Here is a 20,532-nt window from a genome sequence, read left to right as displayed (position 1 = left end):
CACTGGTTACTCTTTGCTGTAGACTGCCAGCCTAGGTCCACTTCCTCTGCCCAAGCTTTTGAGTCTCAGCCTTATCAGGCCTGCGATGCATCTCACGTGGTTCAGGCCCCTGTCTCTTGCTCTGGGCCACTCCTTGGCCCTCAGGGCCCCTGATACTGGGTCTGGCTTCTTGCCTCTTGAACCCCCAGTCTTTTGTTCTGTGATCCCTAGGTAGGCTGCCCAAAGCAAAGTGTGCTACCAGACAGCTCTTCATGGCCTTCAGACCACCCCCAATAATCCATTTTGTTCTCTGGTTTAAGCCTTAAATCAAAACATAAGGCTACTAGCTACAGCTAAAATTTTCCCACGCTGGTTCCCAACAAACTCCAGCTCAACGGCTGTACCACAAGCTCCCCCCACACTGCATCATACTTCCTAGTGAACTATAAGCCCCTTACTTGCAGTTCCCTAGGGCAGCTCAGTTATCAACCCATCCCTATCCGACAGTTGTCTTGCTCAGGAACCCTACCTGGTCTCAGGCACTGGCTTTATGTGCCTCCTAAGCCCTACCCCTCCTGGTCAGGTGACTCTATAGCTGCACCCAGGGGTTTCCATTCTAGGCCTAATGACCAACCTGTCTTCCCTTGCTGCTGCTCAGCTTGCAGCTTTTTGCCCCTGAGTAGCCTAAATGGCTGATCCCCTGTGTATCTTTGCTGGTAGCTAGCTGGCTATAAGTCTGCCTAGTCACTAGCAGTTAGTTTTCCTTCTAGTCACCAGCCCTCCCTGAGCTAACTCAGCTTGCTACAGTTTCTTTTTACAGTAACAGGAGCCCTCTGGCTCCCTTTTGCACAAACTGCCTCTGTCATTTAAGAGCTTCATGCATGGGGTGGACATAGGCTGTTCAGTGACAGAACTGCAACTGAAATGATTATCAAACTCGGGAGACAGCAGGTTTGCTGGAAGCTTGTACTTTGTCCCTTGTCAACTGTCCCTTGGCTACAAATTTCTAGTTGTCCACTGTGTCAAAGAAGCCATCAATGTTCTACTTAAAGAACTATAAGTACCTCAGGAAAAGAGCACTATAGTGACTGCTGAAGGGTAAGAACAGGAAGAGAATGAAATTCCTCACTAAACTAGGGACCATATATGGAAGAAGAGTAGGAGGAAAAATTTGTCTGTGTTTGTTTGATCAATTTAGCATAGCTACATCAGTTCAAGAGCAAAATTGAGAAATATCTGCTATATTTTCCTTTCATTTGAAAAGTTTTCTGTTAGACCCTCAAACATGTCCCTTTTGTAAATTGGAAGTTAAACTCTAAACTGTCATTTCCATAGTAAAGCTCTGATGAATGCTGCCAACAGAACAGTAAGAAAATCACACAGGAGGGATAACAATTTTCAAAATCAATGTGTTTTGACAATATCTTTTATCAATAGCTGAAGGTTAATTTTTTTTTCAACATTGGTGAAAAAGGTATATTAGTATCATGGTCTTATTCATTACAATCACAGTATATTTTGCTGATGCTCTAATTCTGTTTAAGTTGCTGTTTCTGTTATAAACATGTACTTCAAAGATTTATTTAGATGTTAAAATAAATAAATTATTGGTTTATTGTTAGTGATTCCCAAAGGAAGTAGTTTCTGGAATCTTTAATGATAATCTCCGTACCTCAAGACATTTTTATTTTTTTAATCTGTGAACAAAACTTGCATGCTAATTACTCCATAATGTGCATTAATTGATTGCTGAATGCCAAGCACAACTATTTTGTGTTTAATCTATATGCAAGGCTCAAAGTGCATTTAATAATGCTAATTTATCAGGTAGCTGTTATGAGCTATTCCTTCAAAGGTATACCAGAAATGCGGCCTTTGATGGAAACCATTTGATGAATATGCAAGAGGAATTCTCACATTTTAATAGTCACAGATTCTTTGTGCAATGGCTGACAAAGGTGCATGATAATTACAGATTGGCCCAAGTTGCATTGTTTGGCGATGTCCAGTGTAAAGTTTTTATTTTTCTCTCTTCTTTTTTTGTTTGCACTCATAGCTTTAGAATCTGTTTGCCTCCCAAGAGCATATACGTATGTGTCTTTGCAAGTTTAAATATACGTATAGTCAATAATCTCTCTCATTTCACAGCAGGTAGCAAAAAATGCTGAAGTACAATAAAGAGTTTATATGTGTGAGAAGAATTGATTATGAGACAGTTAGGTCTAAGGAATGTGTTTTGCATTTACTTTTGAATGTGTTGAGTTTAGTCAATTTTAATCCTTTTGGCAGTGAGTTTTACGTGTAGGTCCTGCAACAGTGCAAGTGTTATTTTCTGTGTTTATAAATATTCCCTGCAGTTGCATAATAATTTCATTTTTTGTAACTGCAGGTTGGAGGTCGGAAGTATAGGTTTCACTGTGAGCACCTCCGTGACTGATAGGGTGGGGTGTAGTTTTTTGGCTATCTTAGTTATCTGATCATCCAATAACAATGAAGAGTCTAAAAACATGCACAAGCTATGAACCAGCATACTGAGAACAAATACCCAGTATAGTATTAGGAGCCAAATGCAGTGCACAGAATTGATTTGATAATAGCTGTGCACCTTACGCTGTCAGTAAAATTAATATCATGTCTCATAGGCTAGCAACCAAAATTACACATTAACTGGTATAAATGATTGGAAACCAGTTCAAATCTGTAATACAACAGAAGTTCAATGCACATGAGCTGTTTTCAAAATGAATGAAACCTATTTAAGATAAACCAGGATGGATATAGTATCAGTCTTAACTGATTTAGGTTAAATTAGTTTATTGAACTTCTGTTCCAGATCCCATGCAAATTCATGTTAATTCACTGTCCCCCAATATCCCAGGATGTTTTGCACCTCCCCCACATCTCCCTATGCCTTGCATGGTGGGCAGGCTAGCATTGGCTCAAGGACGTGTGCTCTAGTGCCCCCTTCCAGCTTCTGACCTGAGCCACTGCAGACATGTGGCTGCGTTTCCGGGATCAACAGTGAATGTCTTTTCACTTGCTAATCAGTTCAATCTATGCAGCTCAGACTAAGTTTCAGCCTCAGGCTTTTTCACTGCCCATACTTGATCGTAATGCTCCTATGAATTATGTTGTAGAAGTGCAAAATAGCAAAGTAGTAACAAATTTCCAAACACCTAACATTTGACAAAACAATTTAATATTAACCTCTTATCTGTCCTAAAACTTTTACAAGGTGTTCTTCATATTATTAGAGGAAGCAAGGCTGTTTTGATTTGTTTTTAATTGTAGGAAGTTTATTTTTTGGGGGGTGGGGGGAGCTCTGCAAATATTGCTATCAGTATTTTTATGGAGATGGGTGTAATATGTTCATAGCTTTGAAATAAAATACAGGGGATTCCTATTTACTAAAATGCAAGCTAGTCTGTTATATATAGAAAGTGCTTCTGTACATCAGAGAAACAAGAAGACCTTCAGTGGGCTGTTGTGCTGAACATTTAATAGATATTAAGAAGCATAGCGCCAGCACTTCTGCCACATCACCCGTCGTTAAACAATAAATCATCTCACTATGGCTGTCTAATGGGACATACAGCAATGCTGATGGCGGCAGTCTGCACCAGCACTGAAGTGGATTTGTCCAAAATGTATACCTACTATGGTGGCAGTTAGCAGTGCTCAGCAGGAAATGATCAGGGTTGAGACCCAAATTGACTACACAGAAGAAAGAAAGTACAAGACATTAGAACCGAACTTGGAAATGATAATGAGCTGCTTGTCTAGTTCCTTAAGCAGCCCCCATTATCTTGTTATCTGAATTCCACACAAACATTAAATGGACATATCCTTGACCACCCAGTCTGGAAAAAATATCCCAATTTTACAGAGAGGCAACTGAGGCACAGAGCTATAACATGCCTAATTTTCAGAAATGTTGAGAGCCAGCAGTTGCCATTGAATTCAGAGGAGCTGTGGGTGCTCAAGAGCTTTGGAAATTTGGGCTGTTATTACTTGGCACGGTCATATAGGAGCAGATCTAGAAATTAAACTCCAGTTTCTTGAATCCTAGAATAATGCCTTAAATCATGAGATTGTGCTTCCTCTCTTGTAACCAAAACCAGCCAAAAATGCAAAATAAAATATACATCTTGCATTTTGCTCCAAATTATTCCAGGCTTCGGTTTTGGATGTCTTCCCTTTGCCAGTCCTAGAGAGTCTAGTTTCTGGAACTGAAAGGTAGAGCAACCTATGCAGATTATGAGTACCTGATGACAGAAGGGCTGCCTGTCCCCTCTGTAATACAACCTTGTGGGGCCAGCCACAATGGTTTGACACACTATGCATAAAATTGAATAGTGCAGAAAAGCTTTATTAACTATTTAACAACAGACGTACTTGTAGCATCTGTAACTCAAAATGCTTTACAGAGTTACTGAGAACAACTGAATGGCTTTAAAATGATCTGTTCAAAGTGAGTAAAATATTCTGACGACTAAAGGAGGAGTCCAACAGTAAAAAACCAAGGAACCAAAAATGATTGTTCTGTCTGTGAGACTTCTGTTGCTTGTCCTATGTAGGAATCCGCTTAAATGTGCAAATGTTGAATTTGTAAAGTTAATTAGCACATAGAAATCCAGCTGTAATAGTAATCAAAACTTGCTGGTTCAACAGACTATGGGTTTTTTTTAGAGTATTAACATATCCTGCACATTACAGCCCCCAGTTGAAGATCTGGAGCTGCTCATATCAGCAAGTTAATACCAGGGGATTTAGCAGCAAGTTTTTATTGGTGCCAGTTGTGGAGCTGATATGTGGTCTGACTCTGACTAGCTCTTACAAGGTTGCTTGCTTCTGCAAGGAAGGCAAGACTCTGACGGGTGTTGCACGTATTATCCTTAGACAGAAACAAAGGCAGCTGTTTTAATAGACTGCTTGGCAGGGTTTGCGACTGGAGAAGCCTACAGCTGCTTGGTTCTGCCCTTATTAGATTGCTATAACTATAGCAACAAGGAAATTTTGCAATTTTAAGATGGCAGCTTAATCTACTACTGATATAGACTAATTGGTATTTATTCAACACCAGTGTATCTTTCAATCATTTTCTTTATATTCTTGAGTAGAAAAGGCTAATTAGCTGTATTAGCTTGACATTAGGCAACATGCAGGGCAGTGTGGCACCGTTTAGACTACCTCTTTAGAAAGGCATGGGCCTTGGAGGCTAAAGCCTATTTTGGTACCACACACCTCATACCAGCCAGACATGGACCCTGCTCTGACCTGCTACACTACCAACCATGTGACAAGGATAACAGAATCCCTTCTGTTGTAACCTGTAGCCCCCAGCAAGAACACTTTGGGCATGTTATTAATTACTTCCACCCCCTCCTGGAAAATGACATCATCCTCAGGTGGACTTGCAGGCATGCCTGTCCTGGCTTACAGGAAGCCCCTCAAACTCAAACAACATCTCTACAGGAACAGATTACCTAACTCCCGTTCTTACCAAGGCACTGCAAATCAGGCTGCACGTTAACTCACTGAAAATGGTAGGGCACCAAATAACCCACGGGCTGAAAAAAGACAAGGAGGTTCACCACTTTGGGGAACGTTGTACAACTGCTGAATTAACAACCACAGTAAACGCTCTTAAAGACAGCAAAGCTGCTAGCTTTGATGATTGATATTCACATAGAACAAATAAAATGCTTTGGGCCAATGACAAGGGCCTAGCTACTCCAACTTCAGCTTTACAATATGAGTGTAACCCCATATAAGTACCTAATATATAGCAGAGGCGATGGCAAAAACAAAGGATGCCCTACCTCAGAGAAGTGTACTCATACTTATACCATTTAATATCTATACCAATGATCAACCAATTTTGCCCAGGCACAAGAAGTTTTATTTATGCAGACGATTTGTGTACCATTGCCCAAACTTACCTACCAAATAGAGTAGCTATTTGTAAACAACAAAATTTCAAAAACTGACTTGAATGCAAAATTGTGGAATGGGAAATCACCTGCTCACAGGTTGGATTGTGTTAAGTATAGACTCAGTAAAGACTAGATTCTTATCCCATTGCCTGGACTAGCTTTTATAACCCCTTTGTCTCAGTGGGATTTGTTTTTCCTTTCTGATATCGTCTGCCCATCTTTCCCTGACTCAGCAGTACCCTCTCCTTTCCTCCCTCTTTTCCTATTCTGTGTATTTAAATAACCATATTTCTCTCTGTTTAGTACCCCTGATCTCTGTAAGTCCATTCATGGCATCTGATGAAGTAGGCTGTAGCCCATGAAAGCTTATGCCTCTGTGAATGAGTTAGTCTCTCAAGTGCCACATTGCACTGCCTTCTTTATATTCTTGTTTGTGTCTTGCTGAAAACCAACATTAGGAGAAAGATTTTAGTATTCACTCTTTCAAAATGTACAAAACACTGCTTTTTATATAAGTTGTCTCCCAAGTAGAAACAGGGTATTCTGTAGGATTTATCCTATTAAGTGCTTTTTGCTGTGCCTTTTCTTTCATGATTTTAAAATCACAAGTTGCTTGTATCTTGGACCTGAAGATCAAAATAAATCATTTCAGTCATTATTACAAAGATATCTAATTTTAATGTGGCTTCTTCTGGCTGGAAGTCTGAGATCACATCTTTCCTACTTCTGATGATGCCCCTCCACAAGACTGCTTGGAGCCACCTGCATAACTGGTATGTTAGGATGTGGCCAGGGGTGTGAATGGAGCCACAGGTGTTATCTAATGGTTGTATGACACTTTGGCCCCTTTGTAGAGGTTGCAGCTAGTGGAATTTAGAGAGCTCTGGTTTTAATTTAAGTTGCCTCTGTGGTCTAACCAGCATTGAGCAGGCAGAGATCATGCAAAAGCACAAGTAACTTCCTCATTGCTGTAAATTCTGATAGTACAAGTTTCCAGTTCATTACCAGCATCTGACTAAGTAAGCTCATGTCTTTCTGAACCAGTCAGTCTCTAAGGTGACACCCTGCTCAAAGGTCTCTAAAATGTCACTTCCGCCTTTCTAACCAGCACCAGTAAAAGGTAAGACCTCTGTGAAGGTAGCACCTTCTGTTTCTGGTAAGCTACACAGAATGAGGAATAGGAATATAAAACTATTTCCTGTTCTATTGGCCAGGATTGAGGCACATGAATTTGATTGTTTAGAAAAGGAAGTAGTACTTCTGTGGTCAAATTAACAGAAAGAAGTAAGAATTTGAGATTTTAATTTTAGGTGTCCTGATTTGGAGATGTTGGTATTGACTTCAAGAATCCCTTTGGCAATCTGGAACACCTATTAGTTGTTCTTTAAAGACATATCTTTTTTGCTGGGGACAAGATAAAGTCCTCACCCTTTTAATATTAGACCATGAAATTGTGCCTAATATACACCTGGCTTATGGTGCCATTCTCACCAAGTGTCCAAGAATTAATACTTAATCTGGGACACTAGAGAATATTAAAGTCAGTCAGTTCCCTCAGAAGTGAAATGATCATTCCTTCTGATTTGTATTCTCACTCTCCGTTGGTGAATCTGAATATCGTGTTAACTTTTTGTAATGCAGCCATATGATAGGCTAATGATTTCAAGGATTTTTTATAACCTCTAAATCCCTTCTCTTTTCAGAATTCCCTTTAATAATGGTTCCATATTTTGGGTTATTATTCCCAGACTTATTTTGCGTTTTTATACTACGTGCATTTTCTATTAATTGACCAGAAAGATCCAGGGATGAATAAAATTGTAAGGTAACTCATTATTTGCTGTATCTCATATTTAAGTCCCACCAGCCCATTTGGATAGAGCATTTTTTAACTCTGCTTGGACAATGGATAAGGATACTCCTAACATGAATCATAAACAGCCTCGTGAATCACTCCCGAGCCACCTTGGTTAGCCTAAAACATCTCCCATGCATGCAACTCCAGCTAGTACCTTTGGTAATCCTTTATCATTACTTTTATCCCAAAGTATATTATTGATATAGTGCCAAAAATATGTGTGCTGGGGTGTTCTATAATTATCGTTTTTCGTCCAACAGGTAAGAAATTTTCCCTACCGTAACAATTTCATCCTTATTCTTTTTCCAGTTGAGAGAATGCCTGGTTGCTGCCCTCTGTATACTGTACTTTCATGTTTTGTAGACTGTTGGTATGATCATGGTTTCTCCTCATTTTCTAATCTAGACCAATACACTTTCCTCATATTATTTTACTTGCTGCTTTTTTTGAGATTCACTCGTTTAAATTGTTTAAAAACATGGCTGTTTGTGAATGGAGAATTACAGTATTTATTTTTCACCTATTGCTGTGATTCCGTGGTACCATAAACTCCCAGACGGCATTTTTTTTGTGGCCGTTGTACATGTATGTGTTTCAGTGTTGTTGGCGAGATGTGTGTTGTTTCCTAGCCAGTATTTCTCTAGTTCTTCCTTTCCGTAGCTACTGGTTTGGCCCTCACATCACTAAGGTATCTATACAGATGTTAATTTAGTTACGCATTTTATGTTCAATACTTTGCATTTACTTTTTATATACTCTATTTTAGTCCCATCTCTGTTATCCAAATCTTGTCTCCTCCATGAATTTAATCAGTGTGTTAGGAGTGTCTCTTCTGTCTTCTGTGTTAATGGAATTTACTGCATAGCTTTATGACTCCTTTTTGGATTATGTAGCCACTGGCTGTTTTCATCATTAATACAGTTTAACATGGGAGTGAGTAAGGATCCATTCACTTTGGTCAGAACAAACTTCAGCTCACGAGCAATGAAAGAGCACGGTAGAAAGCTCAGTTGCATGATTGCAGAATATTGTTAGAAAGACTACTAAGAACAAAACTGTTAGTAAAATTTCTGAAACATACCCTCAGAGTCTTACAGAGCCCTGGTATTTCTTCTTTATTGTTCTTTCTTATATTTTTCCATATGAGCCTTTGAGATATTAAGCTGTGACCCTTTCTCCTACTGAATATACTTTATGTTGAAAAATACAGACTTGTTAGCTGGTAGCTTCTGTGCACCTGTTAAATATGCTATTGTAGCCCCAAGGTTTTTACAGAGAGCCTTTATATGGGTTTCGCTGCAAATGTGCAGCATGATTGCCTTACAAGATATTTGGATAGGTGGAGAAATGCTTAAAATCTATTTCAGGTTGTCTTAGTTATATAGCAGTTAACGACTTATAGCTTGCTAATAATGCATTTGTGCCTGAATGATTCCAGGTTTCACTTAATGTATAATATATTGGTTTTTGGCATGACACGGCTACCTTTGATCTTTGTAAATGACCCACAGTTAATTGTTTAACATATGAAACTGAACAGTAGGACGTCTCAAGGAGAGGAATAGATGTGATGTTACCTTGAAAAACCTGTAGAGCATTAACAGAGTTTATGTTTTGATGGGAATCTGTCCAAGGCAGTGCATGGTATGTAGGCTATGTATTGATGGGAGTACATATAATGAAGAGCTGTTCTTCAAATATGGCAGGGAAATTACTACTTTCACAGTGAATAAAGCAGCCTAGACTCAATGAATAATATGCTGATGTTGCGCTCCTTTCTCTTCCAGTTTCATTTCAAAGTGGTAAGAATGGATTTTATGAATATTTTTAAGCAGTTAACTTGTTTGAAAGAGTTTTTGTACTCCCTGTATGAAGTATTTAATTATAAATGACAAGAAATTTAATTATACAAAATGTATTTCAAATGCTTAATATGACTGAAAAGAGCTGATGTATTTGTGTTATTTCAGCAATAAAATGTGCACATATTTACTAGAAAGTACAACTTCTAATGGTTTATTTTGTAATAAAAATAGTGAATAAAAATAAGCTGAGGAAGAAATTAACTTAATTTGTTGGCAGTATAGTACATGTGTACAGTCTACCACATGAAACAGGACTATATGTTAAATATACAGCTAAATCTGTCCTTGGATGAATATCGGTTCCGTAGTTTAACCTCCAACATGTGGTTGTTCTGATTTCAGAATTTTGTATATTCAGCATATTCATGCAGGGGTTGCTGTTCTCTCAGGGTTTTCTTTTGTTTTCTCTAACTGCCAGCAACCTGAGGGCTGTGGAAACCTTCTGTAGTTTTTTAACTGAAACTTTCTGCGAACTCTGCTCAGCAGAAAACTAGACTAGATGTGTGGCCCTGGACCAGGTCTTAGCAATTTCTAGAATTAACATGCTATCTGAAGAAACAAATGAGAATAAAGCAAGCAAGCAAACCTCAAGCTTGATTCATAAGGCTGCTGCTTCTGTTTAAATGTTTTGTTGTACTCATTCTGAAAATCAGCATCATGAGACAACTATGAGACATCTTTGGTCCTTACCTGTACTGTTTCAGTACGAATAAGTAATTTTTGTTAAGATAAACCCAGCTCTCAGCATTAAGTATAAAACTGGTGAAGTGTGCAGCAAGACTAAAGAGTATTTTGTATTTTAAAAGGGTTTTCTCCTTCTGGCATTTAATCAAGCCACAGTCATTATGTAAATTTAATCACCCTGCAACACAGTAATAATTTTATTATCTTCTTATTTGACAGTGTTTATAGATAACTTTAAAATGACTTTTCTAGGATAGACTTGAGTTAGAATATTCAAGTTAAATATTAAATTGTCTTCCTGCTCTGTTTGCTGTAGGTGCTATATAGGTGTGCAGATAATGGGCCAAATTCACGTTGGCTGACTCATCCCAGAAACTTTAATGAGCAAGCTGTAAGACCATTGGATCTAACATTAGGCAGATTTTTAAATGTATATACGTATGTATGAATGTATTATTGTGAGTCCCTTGTAGTTGGGCATGACAGTGTTGCGGTGCGGGTAGTCAATAGCTGTGGGTATGCACATGACTTCATGAGAAGCGCACTTTATGAATAATTTGCATGTGTACGTTGGTTTGCTGTTATCGCTGCAGTTTTTACTTTGCGTGGGTTTCCTTTTACCCAAAAGCACACTATTGTCAAAGTGGTTTATACCTTTGCTCATCTTGGTGCTCTGCTCCACTGCTGCCTGTTTTCTGCCTGTTTGCCCAAAGTTAATTAAAGGCACAGGCTCAAATGTGCCTTTATGATGTTTTACAATATCTTCCTCCTTTGTTCTTTCTTGCCCCTCCTACATGTGGCATTGCTGGAATGTGGGACTGACAGTGTTTCTGAGCGGGACTGACTAGCATCCAAGATCCTGGCAACAAAAGTGGAAGGACCTGGGTGTGTCTCTGTGTGTCTGGATACAAAGGGAGTGTGAGACTTACAAAAAAAATGAAATGCAAAATATCCTTTTAGAAATTTGAAAATATTTTCTGATGTTATTAGATACACCTGGCCCAAGTATTCCCAAAATCTGCAACCAAGGCCTTGATCTACCAAGACTTTTACTAAACATTTAAGTATATAAATAATCTCTCTGCAGATAAATGGGAGTACTATGATTAAGACTGAGTGCTTTAATGCTCTGCTAGTCAGGACCTAAGTTCCTATGTCCACTTGACAGCCACATGGTACAGTCAAAATAACACTTGGGTTTTATAGCACTTGTCATCAGTAGAGTTTATGTGCTTTTGTGGCATCAGTTTAAATAGGAAAACAGCAGACATATCAATTTTCACCTTTGAGTTTTATCCTTGTTGTAGCAGATAACTAGGGACCTACCTAAATCACAGCTGAAGTTCAAAACACAGCAGTGCCCTTAATCTTGCTCTTTTTGCCATGTGCCCCTCTTGCCGCTGAGAGGAAATTAATTCTGTGCTTTTTGTCTCTCAGCCACTCAGTGGCAGAGGAGGGATGCGCAGCAAAAAGAGCACGATTAAAGGCGCCACTATGCCGCAAACTTCCACTGTGATTTAGGTGTTCTCTACAGGTAACATTATGCCATTCATGCATTTTCATACCATTATTCAAGTTGCCAGTATCAGAAAACAGAAAATTTGATGGTTATTTAGCCATTAGCTCCTGTAGACATTCGTGCATTAATGAACAAGATGATAGCTGGGAGAGACATATTCACATTTCAAAGTTGCATTTATTTGAAAAAAATCCCTTTAAAATATTGCCAAAGTAAGGAGTGCAGCTGGGAGGGTAAAGGCCATTAGCTGTTGGAATAAAGTATGTCTTTAAAAATAAGCAACGTTTGCCAACATTTGTTCACCAACAGGAGTGGAGACCCAGATTTGTTTCAGTACCTGTTTTCTAGATACTAAATAGTTTTCTCTTTTTTCCAAAAGCCTGTCTGTAGGATATATATCTTGGAGAGAATAGCCTAAGGAAGTTCAGCAGTGTAAGCACATCTGTACTTACACACTTATGCAATGACACTAATTTGACCTGAATTGGCAAATTTGGGACATGAATTGTGGAGACCATCCCAAAGGAATATCAACTAAGCCTTCTTATTGCACCGCAATACTGTGTTTTCTATATGTACAGTGCTTTCAAGAAAACTTACTTCAAGATGCTTACAAAATGTTTTAGAGACAGTATCAATAATATATTCCATAACCTTCATTTGGGCTACGGATATAAGTTACATATAAACTGGTTTAAGTGATCAGAAACTGGTTTAAACCTGTAACAGAAGTTTAGTGCATATAAACCAGTTTCAAAATTGAAACTAGTTTAAGATAAACTTGGTTGAATGTAGTATCAGACTTATCTGATTTAGGTCAAACCAGTTTATGAAATTTATGTCCCAGACCTCTTCCTGGTTTAAGTTAAATCGGAGCATGCTTTTCAGCTCTGTGCTGTGCTGTGCTGTGCTGTCTGCTTCGGAGAGCAGGTCTAGCCCTGCCCCCTGCTCCCTAGTGAGGGCTGGCTCACTGCTCCCCCCGCCCAGGCAAACCCTGGATGAGGTCTGGGGCAGGGAAAAGGATTAAACTTCCCTTTACCTGACTACAGAGCTGTCCTGCCCTGCTGGCTTGCTTACTGCTGGCTGCAACTGTGGACTACAAATCCCAGAGGCACTTGGAAACAGGAAGAGAAAGTGATGAACAAACCTGCAGAGTCCTGCTGTTGTGATTGTGAACTGCAAATCCCAGAGACCTCAGGGACAGCAGGAAGAGGAAGTGAACACACAGCCCATGCTGGCTATGTGCCAGAGAGCTGTGGTTTAGTGCTCCTCTGCTTGTGGCTTGAGCCGCTGCAGGCATGTGGCTGCATTTTCTGAATCACAAGTGAATGTGCGTTCATTTGCGTATTGGCCTTACTGGTTCAATCTTTTCAGCTTACACTAACCTGCACAGACTGAATCAATTCAGCCTTGGGCTTTTTGACTGTCTGACTTAGCCTTGAAGAGAGGTTGTGTTAGTACCATGAATTAAACTTGCATATCTTCGAAAGGAAAATTCTCTCTCGTGTTTTAGAAAATTCTTGAAATTTTCTTAAAATAGCTTTCCTTGTGCTAATAATGTAATGACTTGATAACTTACTACCTGTGGGCTAAATACAAGTGCTTCATCCAATTGGAAAAAGGAGATTCCAGGACTCTTTCCAGTTGTATTTAGCATATATTTCGGGCTTGGCAATTTTTGAAATATAGATCTTAAAGACGTTGTATGAAGAGCTATTGCCATACATGTGTTTAATACATATCAGATAAAATGTGTACGTCTTAAGTAAAATGCAAAAACTGCATTATGCTAGATAAGTGCTTCTCAACCTTTCTAGACTCAAGGCATTCCTCATTAGATTCAAGGCATTCAAAAAATGCCAGCTCTTAGTTTTCACTCATTTTTTTACTATGGAAAAATAATAGAGTAATTTTTCTGTTGCAAAGCAGATCATAACAAGGCAGCATGTTTTTAACACTATGGATTTTTATTTGAAAGCTCTAAATTTATTTTATGAAATTTGCTTGCACACCTAACAGTGTGTAGAACCGTGCAGCACCCTTGAAGAGATCTCAAGGCACTCCAGGGGACTGCAACACCCTGGTTGAGAATCACTGTACTAGATTATATAATTGATTAATGTAATCTGGTTCTTCATGATAGTCTGTATTCTAGGTGGTTTAAAAGAACAGCTGGCTGAAAAGAAAAGTGTTATCTTTTTCCTTTACCTAAGCCATTTTAACTAAGTCTTCATATTTTTAAGTTTACTACATATAATGAATCCACGGATGCTCTTCTTATTCATAAAAATGTCTCTATTATTACCCTGTATAAAATAATATATGAATTATAAGCTCTTTCTCTCATACACACACATATGCATATATATGTATAATATGTCAGAACATATACATATGTTAGAACAAGGCAGGCGTAATTGAGAAGTTCAGCTTGATGTGCCACTTCCATTTATCCCTGCTTTCTGTCAATGTTAACAGGAGTTGGGAAGAATACAGGTACAGGGTATTGGGTAGCAGAGCTTCAGTACAATTAAAACCACCGAATTAGCCATCTCTCTCAAGCATTTACTTACTTGAGAGCTATTAGGAAAAAATGCATCATTAAACCAATTCTTGTAGTAGACACATACTGCTACAGAAAGAGTAAATATCAGTGATATTAAGGGCTGTTTTTGAAGAGGGTCTCCTCCAAATCTTCTTGATCAGAGAAGGGTGTTTGCATCCTAGGGTAGCATGGTTAAAGAGGAATAACTTTTGGGGTCCACCAGAGTTCCAGTTGTGAGGCAGAGTTTATCCAAGTAAGGCGAGGGGAAGGGACCTAAGTGGCACTATGGCTCAGGATATAGCACTACCCATCTCTTTCAGAAACTTGTGGATATGAATTGTAAATCAGGACTGGGCCAATACCAAGTGATGATATTGGTACTGTGCAGTACCAGTTGCCATTGTTTTGGTCTGATTATTTATGAGCTCCCTTCTATCCGTGTCTAGTGGTCGTTGTGATGGACATGGAAAATCCCAGGAATATTCATAAAGAGAATATTTCTGGTGTCCCGTGAAACATTTGGTCTTCCAGAAACACAAGTGGAATATCCAAAACTGTGCGGTCTTAAATGCTTGTTTTGCTTATATAGTTCCTGCACCCACGGTATTTGTCATAATGTTTATTAGGAGAGTGAAATGCACTATAAAAATTCTCTTCTGACAAATATGTCTTTCTCTCAGATGTAGGCTGTAGAATGAGCTGCAGTTTTTCACATCTAGGTGCCCGCCCCTCACCTTTACCTTTAGAGGCATTGTAGTTTCTATTCTGCGTGGCTTGCCTCTGGGAACAAAGAAATGCCACCTAACCAGCATGCTATTTATATTGTTCTTCACATTGAGATGCATGATTATGTTCTCAAAAGTTTGTTGTTATTTAACCTTCAAAATGTTCAGAATCTAATTTAAACATTCATGTAAAAATTGCTTTAAATAACATTTAAACTACCCAAATTTTGTTTTCTATGCATTGCCTCTTTGACATGCATTGCGTGCCTCATTAGTTTAAATATGTAATCTATATTAGCATCCTCAGGAATAATATCTTCAGGTATAAATTTACAACACCCACTCATATTTATTTCTCAGAAAATGCCAGTTTATCAAAAAGTGAAATTTTTTTCAGGAAAGTCTGTCCTGGGTTTGACAAGAAAGGAGTTTCTGATTAAAATAAGAGTGAAACCATGACCCACTCCAAAATAGCTGATTGCCTGCTGGTTATTTACCTGGATGTGGGAGATCAATGTCTGCCTGTGTTAGACCAGTTTTTTTATGTCTCAGGGGAATGCCTGGATTAATAGGGTCTTCGGCTGCTATAGAACTATATCTCTCCTATTGGGGCCATTCCACTATGTGTAAATAATATAAAATAATCTTTGGAGCAGCATCTTAAACTTTGGTCCCCCCTGATCCAGGTGACTGTCCAAATCAGGGGTGTCAAACATACAGTCTGTGAGCTGGCTCCAGTCCTTAGAACTCTGCAATCTGGCCACCAGTGCTGCCCCATTGACCTACATGCTGCACTGGACCAGACCTGTAGCGCTCACTGGGGGGCCAGGTCCCAGGCTGCACCACCTGCAGCACTCACTACTGGAGTTGGGTCCCAAACCAGCTTGGACGGTTGCTGCATGCACTCTATCAGGCATGCAGGCAGGAGGTCAGTGGGCCTGGTCCAGCCCATAGACTGGCCCTTTGCGGCTCATCTGACCCATGGAGCCAGATGAGTTTGAGACCCCAGTCCAGACCATTGGGCTGTTTGGTATTCTGGGGTGTAAGAACATGAAAGCAACTACTTTTGGAGGAGAAAAATCTGGGGCCAGTGCCCCAGAGGTTTCACAGACCTCTGGAACTGGAAGTTATTTATACATGTTCTGGTTCTGGCTAGTGGAACTCTCCTTGGACATGCTGGCCAGCCTGAAATCTGGGACTGTCCCAGAAAATTAGGGATAGATGGTCCCTTCCATAAAAATCTCTCGAGGGACTTTTCAGGATTCTTTCTGATGAAACTAGGACATTTTTTGGAAATCTTGAAAACCTTCTTGGAAGAAGAAATCTGTTTGACATCAGCTTTAAATACCTGACTATAGGCAATAGGATCCAGCCATCACATGAAAAAAAGTTACTTAGTGCTTTTTGTTTTGTCAGGGCGGGGTAAATGGGTTAAATTGCAATACGCTTCAGCCCTTCTCTTTCTCAGTGAGGATTTTCAGGTTGTAGCTGTCTTTGGTACTTTACTACTTACTAGCATACAGTGAAAAGGTTTCCAGATATAGATGTAACATATGAAGGTAAAAAAAGACAAAATTACTTTTCAAAACAGAATCCAGCAACACTGGACATTAGTGTCCTACAGAATTGGAGCAGGGTCATGATTACTAAAATGCCTGCAGTGTGCTTTGGAAAATGAGGGAGAACAGGACATAAGCATTATAAATTTCTTTAAAAAATAATGGTCACATTAAAGTAACATCTGCTTGTTTTCCAGTTGTTGTAAGTAGTTGGTTAATTTATATCACCACATAGTAAAATGTATTGCAGAGCACCAGACCATGTCTCCTGTATTAACTCTGACTTACTGTCTGTCTAGAGTAATTGAACATTTATCATTTTACCCCCGAAATATTAAAGAACAGGTTATTATTTCTTGCTTAACTTAAATTAATAATTTACTTGGGTTTTACATTACCTAGTTATTTTAATACACTTGTGTAGTTACCGTTTCACTGACCAGCAATTCGTGAAGTTTAAGACTTCCAGAGTCATTTTTCACCAAAATTCCTATTTTAGTCTATCAGTAAATATTCCCAAACCATGGATAAAAAAAAATGCAATAATCCAAACGCCTCTTTTCTCTAAATTGTTAATGCCCTTCTACAGAACTAGTAAAAAATCTCTCCCTTCGTCCTTGTTCAGTGAGGCATTTATTTTTTTCTATGCTGTGACTGCATAATGAGGGCCTGCTGAGACAGTATGTGTAATGCATACTTGTATGCATCAAAACCACGGGAGCTTAGACTTTAATCATAGGGCTCTGTTTACAGAGGAAAAAAGAGTTATATGGGTGTTTCCACAGTTTTATTGTGGAATTTTCCTTGGAAGCCGGTATAAACATTGCATATCTTTATTTTAAAAAATCCCCGTGGAACCTGGTTTTGCTGCATAATAGCATGACTGGCTATGAACAAATAAAATAAAAACACCTAAAATGTAAATATGATTTTGGAGGAAAGGGACAATAACCTTTTTGCAGGGAAGTATCAAGTGTATATTTCAAGAAACCATTTGTTCTTCATTGATTATTTAGCTGTATGTACTCACTGTTTAGCTTTAATGGAGTTTGCATTGAATGGGCATTTAGCACATTGCACTACTTGGATTCTTTGGCCCCAATATTAACCCCTCCTCTTCAGAAGCAGAGCTGCTGACATGGCAGAATCTTTGTGGGTTCATTAAGCTTTGGGTTGGTTGCCAGGAGATTTCCAGGCAGCCCATTCAGCCATGAAACTCCACTCCTTCCATGAGTCCACACTAATGCTGTTTTGGGAGGGAGGCCTAACTGGGCTCCCTGGTACTTACCTTGCTGGTGTGAGGTGCAAGGACTGGAGAAGCAGAGCCCAGTTCAGGCTTCACAGGCAGATGAGAAGAAATCCTCTTCACCTTTTTGCTATGGCATTTTTGAGGAGGTAGGCAAGTTATTTAGGGTTGAACAGACATTGGAGGTAAGGGTTAAATCTTTCCCCATATATTACAGCAATCAATTGGTGAAGGGCATCAAGAGCCCCTCAGTTTGGGATTTAGCCTTATTTGTAAGTTTGTCACAACAGAATCGTTCTTTCCTCTTGATTTTTTTACCTTGTTTTCTTTTCAGTCAGATCTTGTTAATGCTTTAGAGCAAGTTGTGCATATATGCATTAAAACATAATTAAGATTTCATTAAGATGCCAAAGGATGCTTACTCTTTGTAACTAAGCATCAGCTTGTAAAGATCCTTCATATCATCACTGCAGCTTACAGGCTTCTGGATATCCCTGAATTTGTAGGTGTATAAAAACTGTGTTATTTTAAAAAACCCAAAACCCCACCGTGATGCCAAAATATTAGCTTATTTCACATATTTATATCTTCCCAGATGTGGACTCTGCGTTGTTCCAAAGCTCTTGTGCCTGTGCACATTAATCCTGTTAAGCGCACCTGTTTCTGCATGCGTATATCCAGTGTTTGCTATCTGAAGAGCTGAACATCATATCATGTGTGCAGGAAAATAACTCCCTGAATCATCCAGCCACAGCAACAAGACTTTATTTTAGCTTTTGTAAAGTCTTTTGAGCTCTGACAGAACAAGGAGCAATAGTCTTAAGTTGCAGCAAGGAAAGTTTCGATTAGATATTAGGAAGGATTTTCTCACTAGGAGGGAGGCACTGGAACAGGTTACCCAGAGAGGTGGTGGAAGCTCCATCCTTGGATGTTTTCAAAACCGAGCTAGAAAAAGCTTTGGCTGGAATGATTTAGTTGGGGTGGTCCTGCTTTGAGCAGGGGGTTGGACTAGATGTGATCTCCTGAGGTCCCTTTCAGCCCTAACTTTCTGTGATTATACAGCAGCTGCCAAGACTCCACTTCCCGCACACCCAATTACACTAAAGCAGTTTGTCTAATTAAGCTTAGGGCAACTGGTACAATTTTTCATCAATTTCCCTAAATGCAATATAGATTTCCTACCTTTGAGAAATATATTACAGGGTCATTTAATTAGGATAGACCTGGAACACAGTCCATAACTACTTTCTGTACAGATGAGACAAGTTATAGAATTAAACCTCTAGGGTCATCTAGACTAGCCCCCTGCACAAACACAGGAGCTAGTCCTGTATAATTCCAGACAGATGCCCCCATCCAGTCTGATCTTGAAAACCTCCAGTGAAGGAGATTCCATAACTTCCCAGGACAATTTGTTGCAGTTTCCTACTCTTTTGACAGTAAGAAAGTTTTTCTGTTTATGTAATCTAAATCTGCTTTGCTGCATTTTAAGCCCACTTCTTTGTGTCCTGTTTCCTGTAGCAAGGGCAAGACATATTTCTCATCCTTTATGGCAGTCTTTCAAATGTTTGAAAACTGCTATCATGTCTCCCTTTAGTCCCCCTTAGTCTTTTCATGGAACAACCATAAAGAGGCCATTTTGAGCTGATAATGTCAAAGATAATTATTTCTAGGTAGTATTTAAGGCCTGGATCACTGTAATAAATTCATTTCCCCCTCTTGGATGACATCCATATTGCCTATAAAGTTCAAGATATAAAATAAATAACTAAAGAAATAATCAAAATTAAAAGCATTTTCAATTTGCATGCTCACCCTAGCGTGGAGAGATGACGGCTTGTGACAGAGTTTGTGCATGTGCAAATTTAAATGCAGTTAAACAACAAAGACTTTTTTTTAGGGAAAAAAAATCCTAAATATACAGTGAATGTATTAAATAGTAACATCAGACTATTTCAGTCAAATCAGCCTTGACAATCAGAGCCATTTTGACAAGTACTGTATTTTTTTTCTTCTGACATATAATATAGATTGCCAAAGCAGTACTCTAACTCAAAACAAATCAGAGAGGCATACATTTGCTACTAAGTGGTCCAGACCATTCACCAGTTAGACTTATACTGGTACTGTATAAAATCTGGGTATAAACTTCTTGTTTCAGACATCCAGCCTTAATGATATTTAAAAGAATTTAGTGCCTTTGCTTGTATTATTTCACAATTAACATGATTGTTACATTAAAATAAAACCTAACACACTATCCAAGTACCCTGTTCACTCTGTCTTTGTAGGGGAAAGGGTTGGGTGGAGGGGAATCTTGTTCATTGCTTGACTATAAGATACAGCTTTTAAGGAAGCCACATACTAAACTTTTGAATGGAAAAATTGACCCAAGTCAAATTGTTCAAGCCCTGACTTTTTCCTAAATTAATAATGTACCAGATTCATTAAGGCTTACTTATTTTATGTCTAAAGATATAACAAATTAATGTTAATGTCGCTATGAAACCATAATCATTTGAATCCCTGAAGTAATTTCTGTTGCTCCATGGTATTACTTGAGCTGTCAGTTTAATAACAAGAGCGCTGCAGTGGATGCCAGCTGAAAACTTTTGC

At 38.9% G+C, this 20,532-nt stretch overlaps 1 protein-coding gene across 1 annotated transcript in view; it reads left to right on the top strand.

The window, feature by feature from the left end:
* The first annotated feature begins 9,489 nt into the window (after positions 1 to 9,489).
* The window catches only part of MAMLD1 (mastermind like domain containing 1), a 306,125-nt gene continuing 295,082 nt past the window's right edge, over positions 9,490 to 20,532 (top strand). Inside the window, exon 1 of the mRNA XM_019540265.1 lies at positions 9,490 to 9,575. Coding sequence (XP_019395810.1) covers positions 9,522 to 9,575 — 54 coding nt within the window. The 5' untranslated portion in view covers positions 9,490 to 9,521. The remainder of the gene's footprint in view (positions 9,576 to 20,532) is intronic.

Source organism: Crocodylus porosus, unplaced genomic scaffold, assembly GCF_001723895.1.
Source record: "Crocodylus porosus isolate Cpor-Errol unplaced genomic scaffold, CroPor_comp1, whole genome shotgun sequence".
Classification (NCBI taxonomy): Eukaryota; Metazoa; Chordata; order Crocodylia; family Crocodylidae; genus Crocodylus; species Crocodylus porosus.
The sequence above is the reverse complement of the archived record's forward strand: the minus strand, read 5'-3'. Positions and strand labels throughout refer to the sequence as shown.